The following is a 24,270-nucleotide window of genomic DNA, read 5'->3' on the forward strand; positions in this document are numbered from 1 at the left end:
CATCAAGCGCGCGTAATCAAATTTTACTTCAACGACGATACTTATTCCTATATTTTGTACGAGAATAACGGAATTCTTTTTGCAATTTTTTTGCGATAATATTTTAGACATGGAATACATAATAAAACCGCGTTAAGCGCGATGAACGACACATATATTATTATTACTATATTATTTGTATATTATATAAATATATCTATTATATTACATAGTCGCGCGAATGCAGTCGGACTTAGATCAGACGGGAAGAAGATGCCATTCGTATAGCGGAGTCGTAATATTTCGTCCCCTCCTTTCCCCTTCATCCACCATCCCCTGTGTTCCCTATGTATTCTTGTTTTTTTTCTTTCTTTCTTGTAGCAGAGGCACAGGTAATGTTTTGATCTCTTTTCCTTTGGTACTCAAAACACTGTGCTGCCCACGTATTTTATTGATACAATTTTTCGAATGTGTTAAGAAATGATAATGAAATTACCTTGCGTAATACAAAGTGTCTTTCACGCATCGAAAATCGACGTTTGATGTATAACGGGAATTGAAGTTTTTCTACGAACAAATGTGTAGCAGCTGCAGTAGTTTTTCTACGGCAGCTGAACATATTCCACAAAGACACGAAGATATATTACAATTTAAGTAACTTACTATATTATATTAATAATTATGATCAAGCATAAACACACACACACACACACACACACACATACACACGCGTAAAGGAAAAAATGGAAAAAAAGATTAGTGGATGATGCTGTTTATACCTATAGAACGACGCATATGTTTTCACCTGTGGTTATATATTATTATGGATTATTACATACGTATAAATAATATAAATTAGAGAATGAAAGAAACATTTGGACAAGACCATAACGTTGCAAGCACAGTAGATATATAGGCCCACCCAATACAGTAAGATTATTATAAGAGGAATATTAATAATTATAATATGACTGCTCGTTTTATGCTCGGCGCTATACATTTCATTGTCATTATATCACCATTTATTAACGATATACATACGAACAAATAAAATGTGTTTATAAATATAAAGTGAACTTTACGAAATTTGTCAATGTTTATTGCGCAATCCATTGTCCAATCTCTCTTTACTTAAGAGACATTATCAATATAATTTGCGTTTTGTGGCATCATGTTGTACAATACATAACATTGAAAGGAAAGTGTACATGCAGTCAATAAGCATAAATCAGGAGAATTAATCATTATTTATTATCTAAACTTTGAAGATTTTTACATAACAGTGAAATAGAGAGAAATAACATTTGAATCATTTATCCGTAAGGGATCCGCGTTCCATTCGCATCAATTTTCACTACTTCTATTTATATTTTATAGATTTCTTTTATAATCTTTTTTCAGATATCTCATATTTTAGGGACATTCTATTTCGCACAGAGATATGTTTAATATTGCTACAATTCAATAATTCGATTGAAAACCACGGGACAAGAATCGTACACATAAATGCATCACACTTGTATTGCGTCTAACATTTCTCTTCGCAAGCATCCTATGATGAACTAAAAAATGGAATGGATAGCGATTATGACATAACTGATAATTTGATTACATTTCATCGTTGATGTGTCTTTGGCGATAAATATTGCTTATTTCTTGTAACTAATTGCAAGAATTAAGGTACTATATACATATAATTCTTTTTCTTTCATTCTCTGTTTCTGGCAATTATTTTGTCTTTAACAAACAGCATACAGTATCAAACTTTCTTCGATCGCACTACAAATTAATTTCAGACATTATTATTAGTTTTAGAAATATACTACGTCGTTTTATCCAATACATGTTACATTCGAATCTCTTCGAATTTTGTTTCTATAATATTTAAGACACATATTTTTCGTTAACGACAAATATTGATAACGACAGCCTAATTTACTTTGGCAAGAACTACACCTTTAGAACAATATAATATTATTCATTTATACAATTCAAGATACACTTTTTATATGGCTCTTTTAAGATCTAGATATTACTTTGATATACAAATTATCATATATTGATTTTCAAGTCAATTTTGTATTTAAAATAAGAGATTAAATATGTGCAATGAAATGAAATCGCTATCAAACTGCTAATGAAATCACTATTGATGACTTGTATAGGAACGATCCTTGCAGATTGGTCAACAAACTGTTCTTTTTTTACATTTGGTACCCATTATAACATCGCTACAAAAATAATTATTTCTTTTTCTCGCATTCTGTTCGATCCTATACAAAAAATCGCCGGTACCATTTACGCTTCTCGCCAAAAAGGACTTTTAGTTACAAAAATAATAATACTTTATCTTAAGCCTTTCCATCTTGTAGAGTAATCTATTTGAAACCTATTGCCCGCATATCAAATTTGTTGTGCTTGATTAAGCACATTTGCATACGAAATACGTCTCTTGTACCAATATCGATTCAAGAGGATACTATATTGAGAATTATATGATTCGATCATCGAGATAGGATTTCCCGGACAGACGGGGACCACCGAGAGGTGAAGTAATACTTAGAAGGCTGTGCTAGTCGTAGCTGTCGTAGCCGTCAATTGCACGCCGGACTCGGAAGTTGAACGTCCGGCGTGTGGCTACAGCTACGTGGACGCGGCGAGGCTGATGGACGTTGACTCGGTGACAGCCGATCGCGGTCTCACATCCAAAGAGTCGTACAGGGGGAATTCGCAACATAAGATACACTTGAGGAAACGTGGCACTTCGACGTAGATAGCCGGTGGTATCGGTATCAGCGGCGATGTTGATTGCTTGTAGTAGCGATATTCCGCATTACTAGAAATGTTTGTAGAGCACACATTATAACAATAATATGATTGTAAGTGATAAAACAATATTTTTTTATAGATGCTTTACATATAAGATAGATAAATCTGATTTTAATCATAATTTGTTTTTAGTTCCAGAGAATTCATTGCCTTTTTATTTATACTTTTTATGTTTTTTTTTTTTTAATTATTAAATTATAATATAAGATTTTATATATATATATATATATATATATATATATATATATATAAAATTTAATATGTCTATACATGTACATACATAATACATATGTATATATATTAAAATTTTCATTTTTATGTTAAAGTTTCTTAATAGGTTGCTACAAACAATGCAATTTATTTTATTATTATATTTATTAAACTTAAGATTGTCAAAAATTATTTGTTTAGAATCGTAAAAATTTTCAATGCTCTGATACTCACTCTCGGTAACGCTCATCTGATGCTTGTTCCAATAATGGCATCCCCGATAGAAATAAAATAATAATCGTTGTGAAGATCGGCGAAGCGATAGCTACCCACTCCGGTCCTTCAATAACGTTTAAAGATATTATGAAGATTCCCCACCAGACAACGATTTCGCCGAAATAATTTGGGTGTCGTGAGAGCCTCCAAAGTCCTAGAAACATAAACTTATATATTAATTGAAGTAGTTATATAATAAATAGAGTGCAGAAATTCTCTCAAAGTTTCACGATTGGAAATGGACATGCATTAAAGTGCATATAGTCCGCGTATAATTGTTTTATCTAAACTAAATCTTCTATTCTAATATTTAAATAATGCATCTCAAATTATTTGGGAAATAGAATGGTTCATCGTGAAACTTTCGCGCCTTAAAAATAATTAAGATTAAATACAAATATAAAGAAATTTTTTGATAATGAACACTTTTCAATATAATATTTTATTCCCTTTTCAAATTTTCAATTAATTTCGTATATTTATTTTTTTATTATTCTCTTATTTTTGATCCAATTTTACTAATGCTAAATAAAATTATACAATTAGAGACTAGACTCCCCTCACCGTCGTTACACCATTTGCCATCATTCACTGGATCCTGTTTGAAGGCGAATTTTTGCAGATCGGCGTAGGTTTCGGCCAGTAAACCGATCAAAAAGAGACCCGTACCGGCGCTGTCAAGTGTCGTCATCGTCTTCGGAGCGGGCGGTATTTTGTGACGTGGAGAATTGATTATTATCACAGGCAGACTGACAATGTACACCCACACAGCCTGCGAACACCATCGATGCCTTGTAATACCTTGTAATTCTTGTAAGAAAAGCGGTTACAAAGAATTTTGTAGGGGTGACTGAATATTACGTAAATTATTTCACCTGAAATGTCCAGAACACGCCGAAACGAATTATGTTGCTACGACGGTCATCGAATCTTTTGTCACGACCAATCTTGATTATTCTATACAAGAGGTATCCGGAAAGCCGTACACCCCACAGGCACACAAATACAGTTACCATAACTTGCCGGCTGTCATATGTCTATACGGAAGAAAGATACAAGGTATTATTGCATTAATGGATTTTTGTATACTTAACAACTAGAAAAATAAGTGTAAAATAAAACGCAAATGTCGTATAAAAAATGTATAGATAGTATAGGTCATCCGTCGATAGACATTAAATATATCTTGCCATTTTATTTATAACATCGGATTTCCGTTGAGGATAAAATCGTTTATGATAATATGTCTGCAATATAACATAATTCATCTCGTAGATGTATTTCACAATGTATTCATCAGACTTTGACACATAAAAATCTATCTATATAGTGTGATTTATGAATGCAGATCCGATTCGCAAAAATATTTTTTACAATTATAACTATTATTAAATATTTACGATTAGTTTATGTTGCGATAAAAGAATGAAATAATGTTAATATAAATCCTTTAACTTATAATCGAACAGTAATTAATGCAATGACACGTGATAACATCTTCATCTAATTTGTAATACATGGTCATCTATTTTTAGAGCTGTAGAGCGTAGAACCTGTTGAATTTTTCTTTTTTTTGGGGATAAGAGATTTTTCTCCTAAAGTGCTAAAGAATCAATTCAAAACAGAGAACATCCGGTTAGTTTAACGCAGAGGCCACCTGGAACGCGTCAACTATATATTAGCCCGGAAAACTCGTTCATTATGATCGCCATCGTATATAACTTGTCAGTTTCTTCATGCTTCCGTAAATATCCCGTGTATTTTAATACCCGTTTGATACCCGACCCGGATTTTATCTATCGTACGTGCGGGATCGCATATGCGTCGCACGTGCATGAGGGGAACAGTGAGAGGTGCCAGTTCTAGCGTTGGAGAGGATACCTTGCCCGTTTGACCGAGAAAGAAAGTGAGGAGGGCGAGGATGATAAAGTTGGTGCCGCCGGCAAAGTCTGTCAGTTTATCCAACTGGAAGGTGGCCGCGATCGTGAAGAAAATGAGCTGCATACCGATGGTCACGATCGCGCTCACGGCGTAATGATCCTTGTCCAATATGTCGACCGCCATATCGCGTCCTCGACAAGTCACCGTCGGTCAAATTATCTTAAATCCTGAAATGTGCGCACCGATTTATTATCTCCACCGATATCAATTAATTGCTTCTCGTCTCTTTATTCGTTTTTCTATTTTTATTTTTATTTCCTCTTTAATTTAAGAATTTTTAGTTTAAAATTTATTAAACTAGATAATTTTGTATTTTAACTATATATATATATATATATATATATATATATATATATATATATATCGATGAAAAAAAAATGATAAAATGTAGACTATAAATAAAACTTCAAATTACAATTTTTATAAAAAAGTATGCTTCGCGATTATTAAAATAAAATGAAATTTGCAAACACGCGTAAGAGTCGACAAGCAATTAGACAATATGTTAATTGAATCTTTCTCTTTTTCATCCGTATTACAAGCAGGTTTATAATCTAGAAAGGATAGTGGATTACTAATCTGGGCTTTATCCGGATTATCGGTACGGATACACGGATCAGATACTTTACGATTGCATTTCGATGAATATTGTGTCTAACAATATCCGTATTAAGTTGTTATATTTGTGTGAATGCATACAGAAAAAAAAATATTAATTTTTAATTTCCTTTTATTTCAAAAATTTGAGAATGATAGAAAAAGCGAATCTACTTTTTCATATATAAATCATGCATCTCTTTTTTAACATAATTTGTTCTTTTTCCTTTATAAACTACAAAGAAATTGGCATTGAAAAAGTAAACATTCATATAGCATTGGACTTTTTTTTCTGGCAAATTAACAAAAGCTACCTGCTCCAGATAAACAAATGTATATCGAACGTGTAGTTATATTACGTTTTCCGCAATGCGGAAAATGTTAACGGATTGAAGATGTATCCGTAGAGAGATAATACCAGGATATTTTTGAGAAAAATTTACTAAGAAGTATATGACACTCTCTATACACATTCTTGGCAGCAATATTTTGAATAATATGAGAACAGAGTCTATAAATTTAAAATTACCTTGAAAACTGTTCTCTTACGAAACGATTTTAGGATATATCTGTGTCCAAGAGCACAGAGATCTCCGTGCATAATTTTATCGTCGAAAAAATGCTTCAAACAAATCGAAAGAAGCTCTATCCTTAAGAGAACATTCTCAATAATTGCACAAAATTGATAACGTTATCGACATCGCACTTCCTTATTTCTTAGAACGACGAGAGTGACTCCGTACGATTCGAAAGTGCTCGCCGATTTAGAAACAAGAAAACACGGAGAGTTACCTCTCTCGAGGAGAGCCGCATCTCGGGACGTTTTTCCAGCGGTGCGCGCGTGATGATCGCCCCGATCCGCTTCGCTCCGCTGGGCGGCAGGCGACCAACAGGAAGTCTAATGTCGCCGCGCGTCTAAAACGAGGCGCGCACTCCCGCACGACGATATCACGTGTGAGTCCGCGGCTCGGCGATGCTCGAATCCCCCTCTCCCCCTCCACCGATGCGCGGAACACATCGGGACGCGCGCGTCCCCTCCCACCCCCCTTCATCCCCCTCATCGTGGACGAAGATCGCGTCGGGATTGCCCCCGCGGTACCTTTGTGCCGCTCCCTTCCTCTCGTTCTTCTCGCGGTGCGCGCTGGAAGAGCGCGCACACGCTTCCTCTGCGGAACTTACAGGTCGAAGGATATCTCTGACGATCTTGGGACACTTGGGACTAAACACGGATTAAACAGACTGTAGTCTTAGATAGAATCGTGTCTTTTAATTAATTAAAGTTAATTAAAGTTATATTTGATTGAATATGATTGATGTTTCGTATGTCATGATATGTCTTGAATAACTCTAAATGTCTTACATATGTTTTTCTAGATAACAGCTTTTTTTCCTTCATATAATCTTGCGGCTAATGATTTATTTTGTTTAAATTTCAGATTGATGGCTTTTTAGCGGACTTGTGAATATGCATTCTCTTGTTGGATATATATTTTCTTATGTGTACCATTAAGAAAAAGCTTAGGGTGCCTAAACATCTTGAAACGGCTCTGCCGTCAGCCCCGTTCTTTCTCGCTGCCACCAACCCTGCTCTCGTAGTATGTTTCTCTGCGTCCTTCACCCCATTTTCTTTTTTTGATTTGCATTATGTTTCTCTGCGTCTCTCTTCTTTCGTTCTCCATATGTTCTACAATTATCCCATGTACTAATCACGTATCTTCATCAGCTTCTATATCTTTTTTTTACTCATCTCTCTAAAGCTATTCGAGCAGATTTATGCAGATGCATGCGCATAAAAAAAAATCAGATCTAATATGAACGCAATGATATGGCTTCCTTTATATTAGATACTAGATCGATCACAATTTCTCTTGTGCATATGCATCATGATATTATGCAAAGAATCTGTCTAAATAGATCTTTTCTCTTTAATCACAAAGCTGTTATTTTTTTTTCTTCTTTATCCGTTCCATTATTTTTCAGTTTCTTATTTCGCTTTCCATATTTAATTCTTGCCCCTCCTTTTTCATATTTTAATTCCTATTTACATTCGAGACGCTCGTTTGCAATTTCTCAATCTCGATATCGCTTGTTTGTCCAATATAATGATACATGTTTTTCTTATGAACGATCTTATATTTTTTATTGCAATTATCTCAGAACTCTCTGTCTCGTTCAATTCGGGAGTGTCGCAATGGAATTCAGTCTATCGAGCCAAAAATCAATATTAGATATGCGCCGGCGCCTCGCTGAAAATGCCTGGCAAAGACATATATGGTGCGGAAACTTTTAGTAATAATGGACGCAAGAACATCGATTTATATATTCGTGGTTTAAACAAAGGAATTGAAAGGATATAATAAATATCTTTCCACGAGTATGTAATATTGATAAGAAAACGTACATCGAATTACCGCATTTTTATAACACATGTTTTAACTCCTTTATTCCTCCATTATTTTCTTTCAAGAACTTAATTTCATTTTTTCAAAATCGTTTTTAAGAAAGTAACAATATTAAAAGGCCAAAGTTATTTTCAAATTGGAAAAAAATAACTTTCAATATTATTTTAAAAAAGTAATCAAATGACTATACTAGCTTAATGATAAATTGAAGCAATTAAAAGAACAAAATTTTATTAACAATTGTCTTTGTCACACGAACAAAACTCAAGTTTTAATTTTATTAAAGTTTTTTAGTCAAATTAGAGTTTTGTACTTAGAATTTCTTCCACCAATCTTGATCCTTAGAATTTTTCAGGAATTATATACGCTATAAAAATTATTTATCAAAATCAAATATTAAAAGAAATCGCTGATTTTTGATCGAAAGATCTTATGGAGTAAAGATTTATATGACGAAAATTATAAAAATAACATTTAAATTGACTTATGATATCGCTAGATTAGGGTAAAAATAAACTATATTTCAATATTACATATTATTATATCCTTAATATTACAAATGCAAATTAAATACTTTCACACTTTTTGCACAATACATATAATTCATGGATTTATATAAAAAACCACTCTCTTAATGTATTATTCCATAATTTGAATACATTTCAACTGTATAACAATAATGATGTATATAGCGCACTTTACAATGAATTTTATGATAATTTTTTCAATGATGTATTATAATATGTATATATATTCACCTTTTCTTGATAGCATATAAAAATCTACATCTTATCTGCTCAAGATGGTAATTTATTTTTGCATTATATCCATTGTTTCACTCTTTCACACCAATCTTGTTCTATCTTATGCTTAATTCTAGTTTCGAGTATATTTGCCCCAAATATGAAGCATGAATACAGATGCAATGAACAAAAGTGACATTACAAGTACTGGTACGGGACCTCTGTAACATAGAAAAATTGTAACATTTAATAAAGCATGATCAAACACGCAGAAATTATATGGAAATGGATCAATTATAAAAAAATATAACTCTTGTTAATCCATAATTAAAAAGAAATATAATAATTCAAAAATATCTTATATAAATATATAAAATACCACATCTTTCTATTATATTTTGTTACAATATATATTTAAAATATATTATAACGAGTTAAATGTACATTATAAGTTCTTTGGTATTCAATGCACATATGGAACAAGCAACAATCTACAAAACTTCTACTTACACTTTGATACCTGGTGAATCATCTGTATAGAACCTCCACATGCCACCGGAACTTGTGCCTGTATTTCTATTCCTAGCCGAGGAGGTCACAGTGGTTTTCCTTTGCCTAACAGTACCGCTACCACCTGTTCTTGGTGCGATGGCTTTACTAGGCGATCGTCCAACCGAGCCAACGGAAGTAGCACTAGGTGCAGCAGGCTTTTAAGAAAAAAAAAAGAGAGAGACAGATATACAAATATACTCTTTTCTTCAGAAATATTGTACGCTTTCATTCGAAGTATTATGCTCACCATTGTTTACGTGATTGCTCTTGTCGCAAACAGTTCAAGAAATTGTGGAAGACTCCTTTTCGTTTCAACGAAAAACGTTATATAGATTCCGTTCGCGGACTTTTGATGCAAAACACATCAAGTGTCTTGATAGTTCTTATTCTGATCTTCAGACACTCGTTATAAACACGCAAATGAAACGCTCGACGGACAAATCGTCACTCAGCTTGTGACGTGTGACAAAGAGCAGACGATTCCAACACAAACTGACGATATGACGCAAGAGTAGGAGGCAACGTGTCATATGTGTCTTATCCACGTGGTATGCGAAGAACACGTCACCATACTCTATGGTATTATTCACGCCAAGTGTATCCCACACTGTCTTTTAAGCTCAAGCTATGATCCGATTGGGCGTTTTGTTGAATTGGACAAAATTTCGTCACCTTTCATTCTCTAAAATAAATTATTTGATATGTAAGCACGAGCATATTTGACGAAACGAAAACAAAAAATTACTCGCAATATATATTGTTTTCTAATAATAATTAACAAAGGTAGTATTCCAAAATTTTTAGTACTGGAAATCTATAATATACGTTACGTGAACTATAGATTTTCAGTACTGGCAGTGAATTTTGGAACATGGCTAAAGATACACGCACGCGCATAAACAATCGAGCAATCTTTTTAGATGGAGCAGTGGAAAGTACGACTTCTAGATGTGGATTATTATTAGACGTGTAAACAAGAATTCATTACAAGGATGCAGTCCGACGATAAGCTGTCCGAAGATGAGGAAGAAATGCTTGTTTACGTAGAGTTCGAGGGGCTTGTCGGTAGTAATGTATTTAATAATGAAGAACTTCAATTAGATATGATTGGAATAGACACGGAGCATCCTATAATGCAAATTGATGGACGGGTATGTTTTTATGTTGGAAAGTAACGTGTTATTTGTAACGCCGTTATCGTTACGGTTCTTTTTTTTTTTGGTAACTGTAACGGTAACGGCGTTACAAATTTTGTTTGTAACAGAAAACGAGCTTGTTTTTATGACGTCTATAGCATGTGAAATGCACATGCACAAGATATAAATTATATATTTAAATTTCCAAATTTATTTCTCTAACAATTTTTATATTTTTGTTTTAGTTTTACGAGGGATGTTATGAAGACGCTGTGGGTACTTATATGTTCTTTGAGAAGGATGACAATCCACATGTGGATGATGTTGTATTTGATAAAGTGCCGACTTTAAAATATTTTGCTAAAACCAGAAAGGTATTAAAGATGCAGAGAGTTTTTACAAAACCAAGAGTCGAGGTTTTTGGTGATTCTGAACACGATAGTTGTATTCCGAATACAGATACTTTATCACAAGCTGGAGTGCCTCCAAAATATCAAGAGGAAGGTATGAATTTGTTTATATAAGTTTTAAGTACTTTTTTAAATTTGAAATTCCGCTTTGAATTTTAACTTGAAATTAATTTTTAGCGCTCCAATATTGGAATAAGATACGTGACGATAAACTGGAAGAATTAAGTACATGTTTGGAGAAGCAAAAAATTAGAGAAGAAAAAGAAATCCAAAGGTATTTAGTTAGATTCAGAGATTAAGAATAACTTTATATCATATAAAATCAAAGAAAAATCAGAAAAAAACGTGATTGTATGTGAAAACCCATTTATTTGAAAGAGTAAATATTTTCTTTAATCATTAGTATGTTGAACGCTTCTAATTTTGATAAATCTATATTTAAGTGGAAGTAATTAGCAGGAACATGTAAAATATTTTAAATTATACTTGAAATATTTAAAATTCTTTTTATTAAATATTTTAATTTTTCTGATTAAATATTTTAATTTTTAGGCATGTTAGTGTTCTTATGTCATAAATATTATGCATACCCAGAAAATGAAGCTGATACAATTCAAAAACAATATTAATGCTTTAAATACTGTGATACGAAAAGTCACATTAGTTATATACAAATTATTTTTTTTACAAATAATTATAATTTCATGTAATCATAAACAATTAAATTCGAGTGTTATAAACAATTAACTAATAGACAGAAATTTTATGTACTACTGCATATATCACATCATTATTTCAAGAAGAATGTTCTCTGATAAAAAAAATTGCTCAATTTCTATTTGATAAAGTTATAATATATTTTATATGCAATGGTATATATAATTTTTATTACATATATAATCACTTGTCATATATAATATCAAGTACCATATTCATTAACATCGATATTTATCAATTATTAATATTATATAGCTACATTTAAAATGTTGTTGGAAATATATATTTATATACGTTTGTGTTTTAATTATCTATATCAAATGTCAGAAATAAGTAAATTTATTTTCATGAAATATATAATGACCATATATATATAGAATTTATATTAAATTATTTTATAAATGTAGATCTGTTATTGAATCCAAGCAAATTTTCCGATCGAATCAAATCAAATTTAACATTTTATAGAATATATATGGAGTAATATTTAGATATGTATCTACACATTTATAATAATAGTATTTTATCAATTGATATGACTTCATGAAATGTATATAGATTCGTTATTCATATATTAAAATGCACAACGATATAAATTATATTTTCAATTATAAAAAATAAAATATTCGATATTAATACATAAGTAATATTAGTTTCATATCATTCTATGTATCATTTTATATATTGTCAATTTTCGCCCTTATTCTTATTTTACTAATATTATATAAACAGCTCAAAAAAGATTTGTACAGTACTAATATCTATATTGCATACAGATATTAATTATTACTAAATTGATTTGAATCTGCTTAAACTAAAGATTCAGGAAGAGAATTGATTATATTTGTACTTCAAAGGTTTGTTTTAACTGCATTATCTATACTTATCGCTTTCAAATTTTTTTTCTATTCATAATGCTTATTTAATTTTTAATGTAAAGTATAGCATACTTACAGCAAAAAAAGACAAATTTCATATTATTGTCATGTATATACACTACATTTAAAAAATGATTTTTTTCTTCATACACTTTTTTATTATACGTGCATGACGTTATACGTATATATTGTGCATGATATAGTATATAATTGTAAAATACTGAATTGAACCCAAATGTATAATTTATTTATATAATGACTTCATATATATGTAGCTATATAATTTTTATTGTAGCTATTTTATAAATTTGTTATTAAGTCCAAATATTTCCGATCAAATTAAGTCAAATTTAATATTTTATAGAATAGTTCTATATGAAGTAATGTTTAGGTACGCATCTGTACATCATAGTAATTTATCAATTGATATAACTTCACTTCAACTTTAATGTATAGATTCTTTATTCATGTATTTAAAAAACTGGAGTTTTATTTGCTTCTAGAATAAAATCGTGACATTTTCACCAATCAAGGTCACCAGGAAGTTCGTCTGGATACTCTCCTGTTAGACAAGCAGTACAATGTCCAATATAATTGCTTTCACGATTGTCCATACGATATCTGACTGCTTCGACAAGCCCCTCGACCGAAAGGTACGATAAACTATCTGCTCCTACATGCTTGGCCAATTTTACACTATCGAGCTTATTTGCGATAAGTTCTTCCCTTGTTGGTATATTGATGCCCATATAACATGGATATTTCAGTGGTGGTGATGCTATTCTAATATGAACCTAAATAATCATATAAATAGCAAATAAATATAACAAATGTAACATTAGGAAAAAGAATACGATAATGAGATGAAGAAAGCTTACTTCCTTGGCGCCCGCGTCACGTAGTAGTTTGATAATTGGACCGATTGTATTTCCTCTGACGATTGAATCATCAATAAGGATTATTTTCTTTCCCTTTACATTTTCCGACAAAGCTCCGAATTTCTTAGCTACTCCGAGCTGCCTAAGTCGCGTACTCGGCTGAATGAATGTTCTACCCACATATCTATTTTTGCATAGCACTTCCGTGAAAGGTATTTTAGACTGTAACAAAAATAAATTTCATTCAAGTTAAATGCTTCTTGAATGTAACATTGCGCCCTTATATACACGTATTCATTCCTATGTTTATACATATATACATATATATATATATATATATATATATATATATATATATATATATATTATTTTGTATTATTAATTTTTTTAATAACCTGTCTGGCATATCCATGTGCTGCTGCGGTTCCAGATTCGGGCACCGAGCTTACTATATCTGCTTCAACCGGCGATTCCATCGCTAATACTCGTCCACATTGCATACGAACTGAGTATACCATCTGTCCTAGTATAATACATATATACAATATATACAAATGTTCTTAAACATGTCTTCTTATCTAATCAATTTTTAATATTTTATATCATATTTACCTTCAAAAATGCTGTCGCTTCTGGCGAAGTAAACATATTCGAAAATGCAAAATGCCTGCGGTTTTTTATTTGGTCTTTCTACTATATCAATAGTCTTAATACCTTCTCGCGTCAGTTCGACAATTTCACCAGGAAACACTTCGCGGACATATCTCGCACCGATGCTCAAGAATCCGCAAGATTCCGATGAAATTACCCAACCTTCTGCTTCATCATCATCATTGTCAGAATCATTACATGCTGCGAGATTTAAATTCGCTCATTTTATTACTTTGCATTAATAAAATATCAATAAAGAAAAAATAAAATATAGGACATAAGATAAATATTTTAATATGTACCTAGATTGCCAATTGGTACTATTTTCCCCAAGCAAAGAGGACGATTTCCATAAGGGTCTCGGACACCATAAATTTTGTCCCTTTGCATTATGACCAAGGAATATGATAATGGTGCTAATTGAATAAGATGTTTAATACGGGCTGGCCAATCTGGTCCATTAACTTCGCCTTCTGGTGGATTCAAACAGAGCGCTTGTGTTATAAGTTCCGAATCCGAGTGCGTTGATAAACCAACACCTCGCCCTAATACCTAGATACAAGATTTAAATAATATTCAGTTTAAATTTTTCTAATCAATGTATTAATGAGCAATTTAAACATTTAATGATAAATTAATCATATATAATAGTTGGTACAAAGAAACAAATTTTGTTTACCATTTTTCTGAGAGATTCAGTGTTTACTAATTCTCCGTTATGAGCAACTGCTAATGCCCCATGTGCAGTGTGTACCACAAATGGTTGACAGTTAACTTCTTCACTGGCTGCACTTGTGCTGTATCTAGTATGACCAATCCCAAGATTTCCTCTAAGCTTCCTCATAACTTCATCATTGAAAATATTATTTATCATTCCCATGCCCTTATGTACATGGAATGATTTAGAGCAAACACCTTCACTTGTAACAATCCCTGCACTTTCTTGGCCTCTATGTTGTAATGCCACTAAACCTATTAAATGGAAATAACAAAAATATTTTTATCCTGCTTTAATTTAAATTACTAACTTTTTTCTTTCGTTTTTTCATTTATATCTTTTGTATTATTATTTATATTTATAAATTAATTTCTAGGATTAATTATTATTGATTTATTTCATAAAGAATTAATATATTTACCTAGGCAAACAACTTGGGCCACATCAATTTGTGATGGCCAATCCCCTGCAGCAATACATCCAAAAACACCGCATTCATGAGTAAGACCAGTAAGCCTTTGTCCTCTGGTTTCACCTTTGCTTCGTGGCCTTATACATTTTGATTCCTCCGTATAAAGACGAGACATTACTTGAGAATCTTCTATCTTGTTATCTTTATTGTGAGACATTTCCATTGTAATCTGTAAAACATAAAACAAATGTTATCTTTTTCTTTCATTTCTTTATACACAAATTATAATAATAAAATATGAATTTTAAAGGATGTTATTTGGAAAGATCAAAATGTATAATGCCTGTAAGTGAAATCTTACATTTACAATTAGTAAACATATTAGTGTGTAATTAAGAGATAAGAATTAAATTGGGAATTTTTTTATCATAAAGATTTATAATTTAACTGTTATTATTGATCATTTTCAAATTATTATATAATAAATATTATATAGAGCTTGAAATTATTTTAGATTTTGATGTACTCTCAATAAATTTTATATATTATATTCGAATTTACAAACTGTATAGATAATGTATAAATTGAAACATATAAATTAGATATTGTGTATCTCATTGAAATATATCTATGAGATTCTTTTCAACAAGTATATAATCTGTATTGCCCTTATAAACTATTGACCCCCAGCAGACTGATAGAATCGACATATCTTACATTTGTTCAATATTACAACTATGTTTTCTTCTCATGCTTGCTCAATCTGTATTTCGCAACTGATTTCATCATCTTACATCGTGTTTACATCATGAATGTCAGAATATGAAAACAGTTATATGTATTTAGAGCAAATTAATCTTTTACGTCACAAAAAAAAAAAAATATGAAATAATATTTTTCCAGTTAATAAATAATATTTCATGTTACACAAAATAATATTTCCAAGTTAATTTTCTACTGTGATAACTATAATTTATATATGGAAATAAAGTAAAATTAATGCTCTCTTTTCTTTTAGAGTTATATTATACATAACATAGAATTGATTTTGAAATTAAACAAAATGAACATAAATTATAAGAATAAATATTCGGGATATAAATTATTTATTACAAGGCAAAGAAGAGAAATTAATGAATAAATTCGATTTTTATAGCAAGCTATAAATTGGATTTTACTGTATTAACGTCATTAATCAAATATTATATAACGAATTTGAAATAATAATGATCCCATTGAAAAAAAAAAAGATCATGATATTAATTCCGAAGAGAATTTTGATGTTAGCTAATATGATTACATAAAACAAAAAGGCGCAAATATTATTTTACTTACAGAATATAATTGGCTGTCCCTCTTTTTCAAACCAATAACGTAAGATTAAATATATATTTACTGCGTATAGATTTATTCTACGAACAATTCACTCATTAAGCCGAGATATCGAGATCAAATAAAACGTTTCTACGCAGCTTCCGCGAGTGGTCTGACCACCTGTTGAACAAGAATATGCTCGGTGTAATTCGACACGATATTCTAAACCGGAAGACTACGATAAACGTCGGAATTCGTAGTCTTTTAAATATTTCATATCACACGTTTCGAAAAAGGTGTTTAACTTTTTTTTCTCTCTTAGCTTCTTTTCTCATACAATATCGATCACGCGCTACGAAAATCTTAATCTCGTCGCGACACTTGATTCATTCGAACGCAAATTTTCGGATTTGTAATTTGTTCATTCGATTAATTTGAAGTCGAAAAGAGCATGACAAAGAACTTGGAATTGTGCAGAAAATCTTAGCGTATAAAGATAAACATACGCTGCACAATAAGCTTCAATAAAATCTCCTTTTAAAAGTACTATTTTTTTTTTTCGATGTTTCAATGATAAGAGAACTGAAATTGTGCGTAACTTGTGCGTTGTTCCAGATTACCTCGCATCTGTCATAATAATTGTACAAAAGCACAAGTATAAAAGCGGAATCGAAAATCGAGCACGTGAGCTCGAAGAGTTGGAAGAGATCGGTGGTAAAAGAAGCGATAAACACATACCTCTCTGTGTGTGATTTCTTCGTTGTCTTCTTTTTTTTTTTTATTAAATTTCCATCCACTCTACCGAACGCGTTATATTGCGCTATACATGTGTACGCACTTCGTGCTGAGAAACGCGATCGTATTCTTCAGAGAGACGTTTCTCTCTGGTTGTAGAAATGATCGGCTAACGGCTAAGACGTCGTGAAGTAATGGAGCGATAGATGCTCCGGGCCAATGAGAAATCGTCGTTGTTTGGAGACGCACAGGCATTCGAATATAGCCGGCACGATTATTATCTCTGCTTTCCTTTTCGAAAAAAGGGGGAATGCGGAAGGTGAAGAATCACATGCTGCGTTTGCCCCATAAATGAGGGACGTGTGCGTGTTATTCATCTTTTCAAAGAAGCGTTTTTCTTTTCACGCAATCGTACAAACAAGAATTGTGTACACGTAGTGCACAAAAAAATACACAAACACTATAGGAAAAAAACTGAAATAGATTACTGAACGATATTTCGTCACTACATGTGTCACTATACCTATATAGCCTTTTGATAACGCAAGTAACTTGGAACGAGAATATGCAGCGTAATCTCACTGTGTTATATGGATTTCAAATATAAAAATTTTCAAAGTAGAGTTGATTTTCCTCTTGCTCGCTTGTTTAATCTTCAGATTACGACGTTATTTCAATTTTTATTACAAAATATGCTTCTTTCAGCTTACCGATGTACTTTTAAATCTGCGATTTGAATAAAAACAGATTAATCGATAATAACAAAACTGCAAGAATCACATTAATTTTTATAATTATACAGAAAATAAAAATAGAGCATTTCTTCGGTCCACTCTTACGTAATATGTGGATGGTAATACGCAAAAGGATTTATTTTGATGTATAGTGCGAGAAAATATATTTTTGTATATGATTTTTCGCTTCTGATGTAATACTGTAATAAGGGGCCAAGCATTGAACCAATCGCAAATCAGATTGACAAAGATCGTAAGTGGGGACGGTCAAAGAAAAGGACGGGATCAAGTCATCGGGCTCTCGATTACATCTATTCTGATCCATTCGAATATTAGACGTTACAGTGACAACATGGCTGGTGAGTTGGATAGCTTATTAGAACTTTGATTAAACTCTCTTTTTGTTCATATGAATATTGGTATAATAATTGCATCTATGAATATCATATGAAACATTTATATGAATAATTTATATGAATAAAAATTACTTAAAATAATTCTACAAGAAGATAAATACATCTTTGCTGAAGCAACAGGTGGTTGCCTAATACATTTTGCAATGGCTTATCTCGGATTCGCCGGCCGGCATTTTGCAAGTGCTCCGTTCATCTTTGATATAGCATTTATTGCAAACATTTTATTTTAGATCACTTAATTCTAGTCGTACATTTTTCGGAATAGCGCGTTTTTTTGTGTTTATCTTAATAAACTATTTGTACAAAAACATTCATATATAATATGTATGTGATTGCAATTCACGAATAAAAAAAAGAATTATTAATTTATTCATAAATATAAAACCAGAAAAAAATTTCTTTTTTATTAACTTTAAGATATCGACACCACTTTTTTTTGTTTCAGATTATAAACTTGGAAAACTTATCAACGAAGGAAAAACAAAGAAGGTTTATGAACTTCTAAATGATCCTACATTATGTTTGTTGGAAAGTAAGGATCGTATTACTGCTGGCGACGGTGCCAAATCTCATGATTTGGAGGGAAAAGCAACAATTAGCACATCTACCACCATAAAGGTTTTCAAACTGCTTAATGAAGCTGGTGTTAAGACAGCTTATGTTAAACCTGCAGGTCCGAAATGTTTCATAGCGAAAAAATGTGACATGATACCAATTGAATGGGTTACCAGAAGACAAGCAACTGGTAGCTTTCTAAAAAGACATCCAGGTATATTTGAATATACTGTTCTTTTGGAATTAATAAGTCTAAGAGTATGTCAGAATGTATAATATATATGATATGTATATTGTGTTTTATAGGAGTTCCAGAGGGTTATAGGTTCAATCCACCTCTGCAGGAAACATTCTTTAAAGATGACGCTAATCATGATCCACAGTGGTCCGATGAACAAATTGTTTCTGCAGGTTTTGAATTGGGTGGCATAAAAATAACAAAAGATGAAGTGGACATTATGAAACGCATCACTCTTGTCGTTTTTGAGATTCTTGAGCGAGCCTGGACTGTGCGTAATAGCGCTTTGATAGATATGAAGATAGAATTTGGCATAGATTCAAATGGAGAAATTTTAGTTGCTGATATTATTGATAGTGATTCCTGGAGACTTTGGCCTTCTGGAGATAAGAAACTGATGAAAGATAAGCAGGTAAAGATCTTTTTTATGGGCAGCTTGATATGTTTCCATCAATAGTACCAATTATGATTTTCTAAGATTGTTTTATCTGTTATTAGGTGTACAGGGATTTATCCAATGTAACACAACAGAATTTAGAGACAGTAAAGCGTAATTTTAAATGGGTAGAAGAACAGCTGGATCATATTATTGAAGCACCTAGTCCATTAGTTGTTATATTTATGGGCTCTCCCTCTGATGAACTATATTGCCAAGAGATTGCAAAACATGCTACAGCATTGGGTCTGAAGCCACAACTCCGAATCTGTAGTGCTCATAAGGGTACTTTAGAAACTTTAAATGTTCTCGCTGAATATGAAGGCAGTGGAGAAAATGTATGTTTCATCTCATTTTACCTTTTTTATATAATTTACTATAATAACGATATTACTATACAAAGAATTACTAATAAAGATTCAGTAAACTAGATTTGTTATTTAATTAAAATTAAATTAAAAAAGATATTTCGAGAATTTCAGTTTTAATAAATAGATCATGTTATATGTAGATCACTTAATATCTTAAATTGTTTTTATTCCTAGAAGTAGAATTTTTTATTTCAACAATTACTCTTGCATATTTATTTAATATCAAACATTGAATAATATAATTACGCAATACTGATACTGGTAGCAATATGTCTCAATATTACACTTTTTATCATAATATTTCTCACAATATTGATCACAATAACTTGCTAGCAAATATGATAGCAGATGGATAATTACATATCTTTGAATTCATATTGACCTATTGAAATGACCTGTGTTATATCTTAATTTCAAAAACTTGTTATGATAAAAGAAATGAGTTATAAAAAGATTATTTATTTCCGTTTATCACAAGTTTTTTTTTTATCTCTATAGGTAGTGTTGATAGCCGTAGCCGGTCGAAGCAATGGCTTGGGTCCAGTGCTCTCCGGCAATACCGTCTTGCCGGTCATAAATTGCCCGCCTCTGAGATCAGATAATATCGAACGAAGCGTGTGGTCTTCGCTTGATGTTCCATCAGGTAAATAATTATGTTCATAGCATGTAATAGCATTTATATCTCCTGAAGAATCTAAAATTAAATATAACTTACAGGACTTGGTTGTACCACAGTCGTATATCCGGAAGCTGCTGCGCTTGCTGCAGCGCAGATCCATGCAATGCACAATCATTTGGTTTGGTCTCGTTTGCGAGCAAAACAACTCGCTAACTTCTTAAGTTTGAAACGATCCGATAGTAAATTACGAAAATCATAATTAATTCTCTGCTTGAAACAGCAAATCTAACATATCCAGTAAGTTACACAAGTTTTTCAATGTAATATTCCAACAATTTAATAAGAATGACATCATTTATATCATATTGTTAGGAAGCTATCACAACATTCTTTCTTGTTCTTCCAAGAGTCTTGTAAACACTTGCACAATGTAATTGTGAGAAGAACTGATATGCTCTTTGATATCTATTTGCAATATTTGAATTTTTGTTAGATCATTTTATATACTCTTGAGTTATTTTATATAATGTAATCATTTTCGATTTTTTTGCTTTATAATATATACAATCTATTATTATGTTTCATAGAGATCTATAGATCTATAGATTTTTGTTGTGTTAAAAATATTAATATTAATATTTCATATATGATTATATTATAGATTGCAAGTTAAGCAACTGTGAATTTTATTGTATCAATGCTTGTGTTAGCTCTTTTCATATACACTTTATTGTTATTGATTCTGATAATTCTTTACTGGTTTCAATTATGTAATATTCATCTATTTCCACTTGAAAAAATTTTCGAGTAATGTGAAACTGTTATGTAAATACATCACTAATATGTTACAAATATCTATATAAATATAAAAGAGATACTACGTCTGATTGAAAAATCGTAAATAATTTCTATATACATATATATATATATATATATATATATATATATATATATATATATATATATATATATATATACACATTTACATATAAAAATATCCATATTTTGACACATATTAGCTTCTCTAACGTTATTTATGAGATAAATAGATATTTTACGATTAAATAAAAAAGGAATTTAAGAAATTTGGAAAATTGAATTTATTTCAACTTGGATATATCCACGTATAAAAAAAAAAATTATATAAGGTTGCAATTTTTCATGTACACAATTAATATGTAAATATCACATTTATACTTATATTTTTTATATACATGTGAATAAAAAAACACCTTACTGCATGTATATTGGATATTTCAATTGTCAGCATTAAAATTCTTGATTTTGACTTGCTAGTGTTTCAATTTCCGCTATCTCCTTTGGACAATTTTTTGTCAAAACTTCTGAACCATTTTCTGTCACTAAGATATCATCCTCTATACGAATACCTAATCCATGAAAGTGTGATGGTGCATGAAGATTTTTTGGGCTTATATATATACCTAATACAAAAAGGAATATGCATAAGTTATTTTACAAATTGTTGTTCAAAGTATATGCTATAAATCATACCAGGTTCTATGGTTATTATCATTCCAGGTTGTATCTTTATGCTTCTGGATATCTTTCCTGTGTCATGCACATCCATTCCTAAATAATGGCTGACATGATGCGGACAATACGTGTACGCGGCTGTTAACAACTTCTCTTCATCTAAGTTCTTCGGTATCAAATTAATTTCTTGTAATCTTTTCCCCAGAAGAAAGCACATTTGACGAAATACATTGTCCAATGAAGGCATGTCTTTCAAGGTCTCTATTAAATTTTTTTGCACATCAAGCACTATTTCGTAAAGGACTTTTTGCTCTGGTGAAAATTTTCCGCTAATCGGCCATGTTCTCGTTATATCGGATGAATAGCCATGATATTCACAGCCTGCAAGTAAATAAAGTTCAAACGGAAGTTTTTGATAAGTTTTTGTATGGTTAGTTCTATATATATTTATATGAACCTGCATCCATTAAAACCAAATCACCCTTTCGAATAATTTGATTATTACTGATATAATGTATTATATTTGCATTCCTGCCCGCTGCTACAACAGGAGGATACGCCAAATATTCAGCTCCGCGCATACGACATTCATAATCTACAGTAGCGAATAACTGATGTTCATTCATCTCTGGTTTTGAAGATTGAATTGTTTTTATAATAGCGTCAGAGGCTATTTGACAGCTTTCGCGCATCAAATTGATTTCGCAAGTGCTCTTGATCAAGCGAATTTGATGAAACAAAGTCTTAGGAGAAGCAAATATTTGATTGTCCGTCAGTTTAATCAATTGGCATAGCTTCTTATGTAAAATCGGTTGAATAATATCAGCGTGATCATACCATATAATGCTTTTCTTATCCTCCAGAATGAGTGAAGTCATAAATTGTTCAAATTTTGTAATCGGCAGAGCATGATCGATTCCAAATATTTCAGCTGCTGTTTCAACGCTAGTTCTTGGACCATCCCATAATTCTGAATGTTCGTCTTTTGGTCTCACAAATAAAATGAATGAGGACTTATCTTTCTTGCATGTGAGCACTAAGATACTATCTGGTTCTTGGCATCCAGAGAAATACAGAAAGTCTGTATTTTGTCGAAAGACATATGGTATTTTGTCGGACATGTAGATTTTGTGCGATGCAGGTATGATGACAATTTGTTGCCTATGTATATTCTTAGTATGCATTGCTAGCGTAACGCTTTCTACTAACTTGGAACGTCTTCTCTCAAGTTCCTGAAGCGATATACCTGGCAGTACTTCTCCATGTTTTATTAAGTGGGGATGTGTTATCGACGTAGGTTGTCCACACATGATATGTGAATAAGAATTTCGTGTGCATTCTCGTTGCGTTGTATCGCTTTTAACTGTTGTTTCTGCTGAGAAATGTGCTAATAACTGATAACCTAAAATTAAAATTACTATGTTGAACACTGATTTATTCTTTTTGCTAAAAAACTACAAAATAGATACTATAAAATTTACTGCAATTCTATGTAACCGCGGTAACAAGAAACTTTATTTCATATTAAAGTATTATGAATATATCGAGATAAATGAACTTCTCACCAAATTTACTTGGATTATATCTTAATGAATGTTTTATGCTATTAAACATATTTTTCTTGAAATGTTTGTAGCGTAGAGATGATTGATGCTTATTATCGACTTCGTATTTTACTTATTTGTAATAGATACTATAATATTTTATAACATTTGATATAGAACAATGTAAAACATAACCTATAAAACATCTTTAAGTCAAATTTGCATAGCCACATACACTCACACACGAGAAATTGCCCAATCACGTCAGCTTACGTAAAAGATGCCGCGTTTTTCAGAAATAATAGTTTTTTAAATAATATTTACATTTAAAAAATATATCGGTTAATAATATAAATAAAAAATATATATAAACTAATAATAAATTAAAACAAAATATGTCTTTTTCTCTCTTCCTCTCTTTCTCTTTCTTCCTCTGTCATGCAATTCACACGTCACACGTCCAATGCCAACATACACTTGATAAG

General features: G+C 31.5%; 6 protein-coding genes across 13 annotated transcripts; 2 read left to right on the plus strand and 4 right to left on the minus strand.

The window, feature by feature from the left end:
* Positions 1 to 1,207: 1,207 nt before the first annotated feature.
* LOC126858269 (uncharacterized) lies at positions 1,208 to 6,792 on the minus strand. The gene is made up of 6 exons (XM_050608468.1): positions 6,625 to 6,792; positions 5,176 to 5,402; positions 4,170 to 4,331; positions 3,859 to 4,066; positions 3,253 to 3,448; positions 1,208 to 2,815 (listed from the first exon to the last, which is right to left on the minus strand). Exons 2-6 carry the CDS (start codon positions 5,356 to 5,358, stop codon positions 2,623 to 2,625), a joined length of 942 nt encoding a protein of 313 aa, XP_050464425.1. The 5' UTR covers positions 5,359 to 5,402; positions 6,625 to 6,792; the 3' UTR covers positions 1,208 to 2,622.
* Positions 6,793 to 8,734: 1,942 nt separating this feature from the next.
* LOC126858282 (protein transport protein Sec61 subunit beta) lies at positions 8,735 to 10,038 on the minus strand. Its single transcript, XM_050608488.1, has 3 exons — positions 9,777 to 10,038; positions 9,488 to 9,684; positions 8,735 to 9,198 (listed from the first exon to the last, which is right to left on the minus strand). The coding sequence occupies exons 1-3, from the start codon at positions 9,777 to 9,779 to the stop codon at positions 9,111 to 9,113; spliced, it is 288 nt and encodes a 95-aa protein (XP_050464445.1). The 5' UTR covers positions 9,780 to 10,038; the 3' UTR covers positions 8,735 to 9,110.
* Positions 10,039 to 10,412: 374 nt separating this feature from the next.
* On the plus strand, positions 10,413 to 13,321 carry LOC126858277 (general transcription factor 3C polypeptide 6). Of its 2 annotated transcripts, none has more exons than XM_050608480.1 (4): positions 10,413 to 10,680; positions 10,911 to 11,169; positions 11,253 to 11,349; positions 11,628 to 12,441. In XM_050608480.1, the coding sequence occupies exons 1-4, from the start codon at positions 10,522 to 10,524 to the stop codon at positions 11,650 to 11,652; spliced, it is 540 nt and encodes a 179-aa protein (XP_050464437.1). In that variant the 5' UTR covers positions 10,413 to 10,521; the 3' UTR covers positions 11,653 to 12,441. The 2 variants fall into 2 exon arrangements, with proteins under 2 accessions (XP_050464437.1, XP_050464438.1); XM_050608481.1 differs by lacking the exon at positions 11,628 to 12,441 and adding an exon at positions 13,174 to 13,321 and having other exon boundaries at positions 10,415 to 10,680.
* LOC126858260 (amidophosphoribosyltransferase-like) lies at positions 13,115 to 17,941 on the minus strand. 3 transcript variants are annotated; one of them, XM_050608452.1, is made up of 9 exons: positions 17,382 to 17,941; positions 16,665 to 16,823; positions 15,339 to 15,558; positions 14,879 to 15,171; positions 14,502 to 14,751; positions 14,161 to 14,400; positions 13,944 to 14,071; positions 13,549 to 13,770; positions 13,115 to 13,464 (listed from the first exon to the last, which is right to left on the minus strand). In XM_050608452.1, exons 3-9 carry the CDS (start codon positions 15,550 to 15,552, stop codon positions 13,192 to 13,194), a joined length of 1,620 nt encoding a protein of 539 aa, XP_050464409.1. In that variant the 5' UTR covers positions 15,553 to 15,558; positions 16,665 to 16,823; positions 17,382 to 17,941; the 3' UTR covers positions 13,115 to 13,191. The 3 variants fall into 3 exon arrangements, with proteins under 3 accessions (XP_050464409.1, XP_050464408.1, XP_050464410.1); XM_050608451.1 differs by lacking the exon at positions 16,665 to 16,823 and having other exon boundaries at positions 17,382 to 17,939; XM_050608453.1 differs by lacking the exons at positions 16,665 to 16,823; positions 17,382 to 17,941 and adding an exon at positions 16,047 to 16,110.
* Positions 17,942 to 18,309: 368 nt separating this feature from the next.
* On the plus strand, positions 18,310 to 22,035 carry LOC126858264 (bifunctional phosphoribosylaminoimidazole carboxylase/phosphoribosylaminoimidazole succinocarboxamide synthetase). The gene is made up of 6 exons (XM_050608463.1): positions 18,310 to 18,471; positions 18,974 to 19,297; positions 19,390 to 19,733; positions 19,820 to 20,095; positions 20,627 to 20,771; positions 20,846 to 22,035. The coding sequence occupies exons 1-6, from the start codon at positions 18,465 to 18,467 to the stop codon at positions 21,004 to 21,006; spliced, it is 1,257 nt and encodes a 418-aa protein (XP_050464420.1). The 5' UTR covers positions 18,310 to 18,464; the 3' UTR covers positions 21,007 to 22,035.
* On the minus strand, positions 21,919 to 24,211 carry LOC126858261 (xaa-Pro aminopeptidase 3-like). Of its 5 annotated transcripts, none has more exons than XM_050608456.1 (5): positions 24,027 to 24,211; positions 23,807 to 23,934; positions 22,699 to 23,643; positions 22,260 to 22,622; positions 21,919 to 22,189 (listed from the first exon to the last, which is right to left on the minus strand). In XM_050608456.1, exons 2-5 carry the CDS (start codon positions 23,853 to 23,855, stop codon positions 22,017 to 22,019), a joined length of 1,530 nt encoding a protein of 509 aa, XP_050464413.1. In that variant the 5' UTR covers positions 23,856 to 23,934; positions 24,027 to 24,211; the 3' UTR covers positions 21,919 to 22,016. The 5 variants fall into 5 exon arrangements, with proteins under 5 accessions (XP_050464413.1, XP_050464412.1, XP_050464416.1 ...); XM_050608455.1 differs by having other exon boundaries at positions 24,021 to 24,066; XM_050608459.1 differs by lacking the exon at positions 23,807 to 23,934.
* Positions 24,212 to 24,270: the final 59 nt, after the last annotated feature.

The sequence above is a fragment of the Cataglyphis hispanica genome, chromosome 24 (assembly GCF_021464435.1).
Source record: "Cataglyphis hispanica isolate Lineage 1 chromosome 24, ULB_Chis1_1.0, whole genome shotgun sequence".
Classification (NCBI taxonomy): Eukaryota; Metazoa; Arthropoda; class Insecta; order Hymenoptera; family Formicidae; genus Cataglyphis; species Cataglyphis hispanica.